Genomic DNA, 8,492 nt, shown 5'->3' on the forward strand with positions numbered 1-8,492 from the left:
CTGCTCGCCTGGCTGCCGGGCGGCCCTGCGGCGTCGGCGCAGCGCGCCCGCTCCCGGTCCCAGGACGAGACGGGCCCCCTGAACCGGGCACTGAGCACCACGTCGGGGTAGAGGGCGGCCGGCGATCGCGCGCGAGAGCGTCCCGGGGGCGGAGTCAGGCCGGGACCGGGCGTCTGCCTTTTAAAACGCCTCCGGTGACCCAGTGCCCTTCAGAACCGTCGGCGGCGGGAGGGGCGGGCGCCGAGATTCTGCATTTCCAGCAAGCTCCCTGGAGGCGAAGTCAGCGCTGCTGGTCAGCGGATCCCGTGGGGACCAAGGCAGGGTTAAAACCACAAGATTTCTCGAACTAGGGTACTCGGGATGCACCTTGGTGGAGCTCAGCTTTACCAGATGGCGGGAGGGGAAGGGAGGGAGGTATTTTTACAGGAAACCAGTGATACGTGCGTTTGGAGTAGAAAACTGAAAGGTTTGGCAAGTACTGGTCCAGTCTAACTCTTCACGTAGTCACCTAGCCAACGTTTATTGAACTAGACGCTTGATCCCACAATCTTGAGGGACAGGTTCTATTAGCTCCAGTTTCTACCCATGATCCAACTGAGGTACATGGAGATTAATCCACTTACCCAAAGTATAGGGTCTGCATACTCACCATTGAGCACCATGCAGTTCAACTACCGTTTAGTAAGTGAAAGAACACCCCCCCCCCACCACCCGCAACATACCCAAGGTACTGAAGGTCTTGCCTGTAAGAGGCCTCCTCTCTACCCTACCGACCCAGCACCAACCAAGGGGTTTATAAGGTAAAAAGAGCAAGGGGTGCCGTGGCCAGCCTGGGCTAATCCAGTGCAGTGGGCATCTCTGCTGAAGGTCTTCTTAGTATGTGAATGTGCACAGCAGCCCCTGAGACCACAGCACATGACATTTCCTCATGGATCCGACATCTGTATGGGCCTGGTATTCTACCATGGAATACCCTATGGGCAATGCTGGTAATCCCCAAATCTTTCCAATGCCCACCCCCCAACCACGCAGCAGCTGGGCGGCTGTCCCGATCTGTAGCAGTCAGGGCTAACTCGGACCTCCTGATAGCGCATCCATGCCCTGACACGTCTCCTCTACCTGCCACGCGCTAGAAGACAAAGACCACTGCACCTGGGTCTGTCCCAGGGCCAGGCGCAGAGCTGTGGCCAGTAACTGATGGGTGGAACAGTGGAATCTCGGGCCAGTGCTGCCTGTGCCGCTCCTGGCTGGGGTCCTGAAGGCCAGGCTGGCCGGCTTACTGCTTGCCACCGTGCCGGGCCTTGGCCACAGCCCGTGCTCAGCAGACGAACAGATGCGCAGCTGACCGAGCCGACGTCCACCTTCACAGCTCCCCGTGCTCCCTGCTACCCTCCCCGGCCTCACTCGTGGCACTTCCCACTGTCTAACACAGTACCATTTCCCTGTTTATTATGTTTTTTTCCGACAGAAGGAAAGCTCCTTGTGGGCAGGGGCCTCTATTCCCCGATACCTAGAACTGTGCCTGTACACAATAAATATTTGTTACAGACTGGATGGCACGGGTGAATCAGATCCGCGGGGCTTCCGCAGAGTCCGGCACAGGTGAGAGCGAGCTGGGGGGCGGGGCGGACCTCACTCCCTGAAACCTTTCGGTGTTGAAAAGTCGGGGAAGCCGGGTTCAGCTGGCCAGGCGACAGGGCCAGTGGGCTGCAGACACCCCAAGCAGCGTTTGGGATGGTGCGAGGGGGACTGGTTCCTGACTGCAGCCTCCTGGCCTGGGTCGGACCCGCGGCCTTGAGCCGGAATACACATTTTAGAGTCACCCTCCAGTTGTCAGCTCCCAAGGAACCAGAGAATTTACCCTTCATGGTTGCAAGGCACTTGATGAAGGAGGAGAGAGCAGGAAGGAGGCGGGGGTCGGGGCTGAACCTCTTCCCTCCTCCAGTCTCTGCCAGGCCACAGGCTCCCTCCGGGCTTGAGAGCCCCCGAAGGCTCAGAGCCCCTCTGGGGTGAGGCGGGGTGGGGTGGCGCCAGCGCTGGAGTGCCGCGTCCCGCTGAGGCGTGTGACCAGTGGCCCGACGAGTGCGAGTCTGACACAGCGGTTGGCCGCAGAAGGCCTCTGGGCTGGCCCGTGCTCACATCTTGGCTGCTGGCCCCTGGGGTGGCTTCTGCAGCAGCGCCAGCGTGTCCCGCTTCTGAATGGAGCGAAGCTGCTTCTTCTTCACCCGCTTGAGCTTGGCGGGGTTTCGGATCTGGGGGTGGTGTGAGGAGAGGGCATTAGTGTGGCTGTCGTCCCTGCCCTGTGCCCCGGGGAAAGGGAGGCCACCCCGCAGGGGCGCCGAGGCATCTCGAGCACAGCGCCCAGCCTGGCCGCGGTTCAGATCCCCCGAGTGAGACAACACTCACCACTTGGACAACCTCTGCCCTCCGTTCATTCTCCAGGCGGCGTTTCAGGTTCTCGGCCCGGCGCTGTTTCTTCTCCTGGAACACAGAGGGGACGGGGATTTGAGGCTGGGAGCCGGGGCAGCCCTGGTCTCTTAGGCCTCAGGGGAATGAAAGCTGGCTGAGTTCCCAGGGAGAGGACAGACTCTCTCACCCCAGCCCGACTGTTGCTGGCGGGCCAGCAAGGAGATATGCCCCTGCCCGTGACTGCAGCCGAGAAGGGGGGCACCTCGTCGCGCAGCTTAGATAGGGGGATGGTGGGTGGGGGGAGGTAAGACACAATGGCCCCCACGCCCCCCGCCCCATCAGCTGCCGGGGGTAAGGGGTGGAGGCTACGGGGAAGAGGCCATCTGGGCCCCGTTCAAATCCTGGCTCTGCTGCTTCCAAATGGGTGACTCTGGCCAAGCTGCTTAACCTCTCTGTGCCTCAAGGCCCCATATTGAAAGTGAAGAGATTACTCCGGATTGTCCTGAGGAATAAATGAATGCATGCATGCACTGGCCTTGGAGGGGTACCCGGCCCGGTGGGAACACTTCAAAGATGGATCTAGTTGGAGTCTGTCTCAGGGATGGGGAGTCCAGTGCCTTCTGGCTATGCTGACTGCCGCCCTGGGTGGGGCCTGAGGGGATGGCGGCTCTGAGGCCGCTGCATGGTCAGGGGCCTCTCCGGGCTTTGAGGACTTAGGGGAGCAGGGGTGGCCTGGGCCCCTGGGGAGGAGAAAGGAGAAGTGATATTTGGGCTCCTGTCAGGGGAAGGGCTGGGCTGGGGGCACTCCCGGGGGGGGGGGGGGGCGACAAGAAGTCCGTCTTGCTCAAGAGGTAGTCCGGGCCGCACAGGAAGTAAGATAAGGACTCGGCACACAGCAGCACTGGGGTGCCTCAAAACGGGGGAGAGATGGCTGAATTGCCTGGCCCAGCCCCTTCCCTCGGCGGCCAGGCTCGGGCCTGTGCCCCTGGGATCACTAGGCAAGTGACATCCCTCTGATAACCCCAGTCCTGGTGGGGTGGTCGCAGACCTCATACTCTCGTGTGCTGCCTGCTGGGGCTTCCTGGAGCCCGAAGGGGTTGGGGGGGGACCTCTAAGCAGGCATTTCCGGCCTGGGGCTGAGGGGCAGGCAGAGCATGAGGAAGGTGTGGGGTATCCACTTTGCTGATGCGTGGGAGCTGTCTCTTGGGGAACGATGGCAACAGTATTGGGATAAGGCTCTCCTACCTGAGCGAGGACCCTGAAGCCCGTATCCCCAAATGCTTTGATCAGTAGTGAGGGCCACCACGGGGGGCTTCATCCTGGGCTCCTCCCCATCCTTGAATCTCTCATAGAGCCCTGGGCTAAAGTGGACACTGCACTGGGCTTCCCCGCCCTGCGGTCCCAGACTGCGCTTCTACTTCTGGCCAGGCTCCCTGCCTCCCTAGGGCCAGCAGCCCTCCCCGCCCGCCGCCCCCCACCCCAGGCCTATTCCAGCAGTCACCACCTCAGCCCCCTGAGCTCCAGCCTCAGCCTGGCTGGCTGGCCCCTCACCTGCCGGCGTTTCTCCTTCTCCTCCTCTAGGTGCCGGGCGAAGTCCTTGGCCAGTTTCCTCTCCTGCCGTTCCTTCATCTTCTGCTGCCAGGATGTGCGCAGGGGCTTGTCCTGCACCATTTGGGAGAACCTGGAAGGGAGACAATGGGCGCTCGTGTCATCCGTGGGAGGTGCCCATGCCCACTCTCCCCTCAGCTCTGGGCTCTGGGCCTTCCTCCTCAGAACCCAGGCAGAATTACATCCTCCCCTGCCCGTTCGCCAGGCAGCAGCCCTCCGGGTCTGCAGAAACGGGCCCCAGTCATGCCGGCTGCCATTTCTTAAGCCCTAGTTACATGTCCCTGAGATGGTACTCTTGTTCTTCCCATTTTAAAGAGGAGCAAACCAAGGCTCAAAGAGGTTAAATAACTGCACCAAGTCACCTTGTACCTGAACAGCTGTCAAGACTGAAACCCCTGTGACCAGAGTCCAGACCACAGAGCCTTTCCATAAGGTTCTGCTGCTTCCGCCAAGCAAGCTCAGCTTGGGTGCTACTGCTTCTGGAGCTAGGGCTCACTCCCTCCAGGGGCGGCCTATTCCATTTCAGAACAGCGCGGGGGTATGTGAAAATGTAGTGGGCATGAGAGGATATCGGGGGATGTCCTGTTTTCCTAAGTGTGACAGCGACATTACAGTCCCAGGAGAAACAGGACTATCTTGGTAAGAGATAAGCATACTGCATATGGGTGGAATGATCTATCTACGACATGCGGGAAGATATTCCAGGAAAGAAAGGAATGTCAAGGAGCAAGACGAAGCTAGACCAGTACGATTGTGAGTGCTGCTGAGCAGGTGAGGAGAACGGGGTGGGGGTCACAAACCACGCTCTCCCCTTTTCTGTAGGTCTTTCTCCTTGAGCTATCTGCAGCCTTGCTGGCTGCCCCATGGGCCTTTTCTCCTTCACAGATCCTCTCATAGTGGCCTTTTTGGCTCCTCCACCAATTTCTTGACTTCTGGAAGAGCTCTTCTTCATCCACTTCCATTATATGGTGCCCCAAATGGTCACTGCAGGTCGGCGGGCTCGCCCCAGCTTCTGAAGGCTGTGGTGCACAGGGCAGAGACCACTTCCCTCAATACTGCTCTTCTGGGCCATTTTCTCCCCTTGTTCCACAGGAGTCTGGTACACAAAGCCTGGACCTTGACCCCCAGGGCTGAAGGCCTGTCCATCTTCAGCCTGGTTCTGACCCCAGAACGGCCCTCGACTGCTCCCTCGCCCTCTCCCCTAGGACTTCCTGCTGAAGACCTGGCGTCCTAAGCACAGACTTCCTCCCCAGCCCTGTGATGAGAAACCCAAAGGGACAAGGCCGTGGGGACCTGGACACACACAGAGCCACAGGGCACACCGCTGCCTCCTTCCAGAGCAGTGCTGCCGAGCAGAACTGTCTGTACTGGTGGAAAGGCTCGATATTTACACTGTCCGGAGAGGCACTGAGCAGCTGAGCATGTTGAGATGTGGCTGGTGTGATGGAGGAACTGAATGTTTAAGTTTTTAAATTTTAACCAACTTAAACTGAAATCGCCACATGTGCCTGGCGGCTACGCTACGGGGCTGACACAGTTCCAGAGCATCGGTTTTACCTGGAGGTTGAAGGCAGACAGGCCTGGGTTTCAAGGCCGGGATCTGCCTCCTACTACCTGGGTGATCTTGGGCAAAGCAGCCGGAGTTTCAGCGACTTCCCACGTTAAACAGAGACAAGAATGGTTCCTGTTCCAAAGGGGGGTGGGAGGATTGAGACAAGGCTGGAGAGGCATTTAGCACAATGCTCTGCACATGGCAGCTGCTCACTAAACACTGCCCTTCAGAGGAGGGAGATGGCACACCCAAGGGGCGCTGTGCAGGTGGCATTTGGCCTAAGCACGGAAGGGGGGGGGCTGCAGCCGGGCCTTCCCAGCCCACCGCCGCCCTCCATATCCCTCGTTTTGCTGGGACACCTTCTGCTGCAGGTGCTGCGTCCACTGTCTCTGGGCTCTGCTCACCACCCGCCGAAGCTGCTTCCTCAAAGACCCTGAACATCAATTCAGTGGCCCTTTGGCCCTTATCCGCAAGACCTACCTGCAGCTTCTGAACGTGTTTTAGTTCTACTGCAACCGAGGCCTCCTGACTGGTCTCTCTGCTTTCACCTCTGAAGTCCTATGGTCTGATAACTCCCTGATTTCTCTGCACAGCCTTGAGTTCCCCATATGTAAAATGAGGATAATCCTAACAGCAGCTGCTTCACAGTGTTGCATGCAGACTAACTGCCCGAGGCACGCTGGTCCCTCGGTCTGCAAGGCCTTCGCGCTGGCCGGTCCTTACCAAAATGCTTAGCAGTGTTCTACAGGCTCAGTGCTCCATAATACTTTTTAACACAAAGGCAAATAACCATAACAGATACTAGCTGGTGAAGACCTCACAGCTTTTTACCAAGTAAGGGCTGGTTTACTTGCTTCTGCTTCCCTCACTGGAAAGCGGGCAGACAGAGGTAATGCTTGTTGAATGAATACACAAATGAGGTGCTCTACGAGAGGTACACAGGTACTCTGAGGAGGAAAGCATCACAGAAATAACCTTTGAGGGCGCGGTCTCACCCTCCCTGGGATCCCAGAGCATTTTACCACATCCTGTTCGTGTGAGACCCCCCAAATGTGAGCTCTCTCCATCCTTGAACCTCTCTCTGGGCTGCACAGGTGCCCCAACACCACAGAGAAACACACCCCCGCCTAGCTTTCCCCAACTTCACCTTTTCTTGGAGCGGTCCTTCCACACCCGCCCGGATTTGGGCTTTCCCTTAGGGATTACAGGAACCTCCTTCCCCTCCTTCAACTTCTTGGACGCTGGGGCCTGGGCTGAAGAACTTGTCCGCTTCTTTGCCCCTAGGCCGCTTTTCACCGTCTCCCCGGCTGAAGGTGGCTTGCTCGGCTCGTGCTGACCCTGGGGGGAGCCGGGTGACTGGGCTGTCGGCTCCTGTAGTGGTCGCGAGGGCTCCGGACCCGGCGCTTGCTGAGCCGGGTAAGGCTCAGGGGATCCTGGGCCCAGCTGCAGCTGATGTCGGGGAGACCCCGAGGCCAGCTCCTTCTTACTCAGGGCCAACTCCGAGTCCAGTTCTTCTTGGGTTTGGGAGAACTTTGCTGACTGCCCACTTGGCTTTGGCTGAAACCCGGGGGGTTGTGGACCCGACTCCGGAAGTGTTTGGGGCGACTCCACGCCTGGATCTTGCTGAACCTGGTGGGACCCTGGGCTCGGCTCCGGCTCCGGCTCCCTTCCGGGGGACCCCAAACCTGCACCCTGCCGTAGAATAGGTGATTCCGGGCTTGTCTCCAGCTGACAGCCGGGGGACTCCAGGCCGGGTTGCCGCGCACTCGGAGACTCGGGCTCCCTCGTTTCTTCTGGGTCCGACTTGAACGCCACAAGGGCCCGTCTCGCCCGCAAAACTCGGCTGGGGGTCTCCGGGGATTCAGGGTTTAGGCCTTCCAGCCGCCGGCTGCGCCTGAGCGGCGTATCCATGGCCAGGCCTGAAAGTTTCAAGTTTCAACCCACGTGCAGCCTCCACCGACTCTGGGGCGACCGGCGCGGTCCTATGACGTCAGGAGCCGCCGTGCCAGCGCGAGGCAGGAAGGGCCGTTGCCGGGGAGACCATGTTGGTGATGGGCGAAGAGGCGGGGCCGACGGCCCGAGGCGGCCGGGCTTACAAGGCGCGTGCGCAAAGAGCTTCGGCGCATTTACTCGCAGGGGAGCTGTAGCTTGAGGTCTACGTTTGCCTTTCGTGCAAACTCTTTCTCCCTGGTGAAAAAAAGAGTATGCAGGAGGAGAAGGGAAGGGGCTGGGGGTCCCATTTCCGGGAGAGAAGATTGGAAAAAGGTCCGTGGAAACTTAGCCGCTAACTCACTGCTGTGGGACAAGGGCCCCACTCTCTTTGGGCCTCGGTCTTCTCATTGGTAATATGGGTAATTTTGCACGAGCTTAGTGTATCGAAAATGGTCCTGTCGGAGTACTCATAACTGCCAGAGTTTATGCTACCTGGCGAATCCTGGGATCGGGAAATCTCTTGTCTTGAGTTACATGTTAAAGGTAACCCTTTCCTTCCCTTCTCCCAGTCCTGTAAGTATCAAATCTACAGCTCTGCCTTTTCAACATTTTCACCATTCATGCGTGAAGTTGAGGTGCTTACCCCTTGGTAAGATGCACTACCTTTGTGTCCTGGACCTTCAGCCCCAGTTCTGGAAACAGCGATCAGATCACCACTGACCTTCTTTTCAACCAAGACAGAGTTCCTTGCCCCAGCGTGTGAGGAGCCTGCCTTCTCCCCACTCCTCTGCGTGAGACCCAAGAGGAAGTTTTGATTTCGCTCACAGCATGTATCTGACCAAAGAATGTCTTGGAAGTTGCCCAACTCTATGCTAGCACTTTTAAGTCTTTCCTTAGAACTGCCTGGGGATGGCCCTCAGGGATCCCAGGACCCCTGTCCAACTGTCCCACTGGCTGCATCGACAAACCACTGTTTCTCCAGCTGAGGGGT

General features: G+C 58.6%; 2 protein-coding genes across 2 annotated transcripts in view; one reads left to right on the plus strand and one right to left on the minus strand.

Annotated features, from left to right (window-relative positions):
• The window catches only part of PTGDR2 (prostaglandin D2 receptor 2), a 3,614-nt gene extending 3,503 nt beyond the window's left edge, over nt 1-111 (plus strand). The window contains exon 3 of the mRNA XM_044919562.1: nt 1-111. Within this exon, the coding sequence (XP_044775497.1) occupies nt 1-111 (111 nt within the window).
• A 793-nt stretch (nt 112-904) lies between these two features.
• Nucleotides 905-7,515, minus strand: CCDC86 (coiled-coil domain containing 86). Its single transcript, XM_021684891.1, has 4 exons — nt 6,717-7,515; nt 3,961-4,090; nt 2,407-2,481; nt 905-2,252 (listed from the first exon to the last, which is right to left on the minus strand). Exons 1-4 carry the CDS (start codon nt 7,478-7,480, stop codon nt 2,136-2,138), a joined length of 1,086 nt encoding a protein of 361 aa, XP_021540566.1. The 5' UTR covers nt 7,481-7,515; the 3' UTR covers nt 905-2,135.
• Nucleotides 7,516-8,492: the final 977 nt, after the last annotated feature.

Source organism: Neomonachus schauinslandi, chromosome 11 (genome assembly GCF_002201575.2).
Source record: "Neomonachus schauinslandi chromosome 11, ASM220157v2, whole genome shotgun sequence".
Lineage (NCBI taxonomy): Eukaryota > Metazoa > Chordata > Mammalia > Carnivora > Phocidae > Neomonachus > Neomonachus schauinslandi.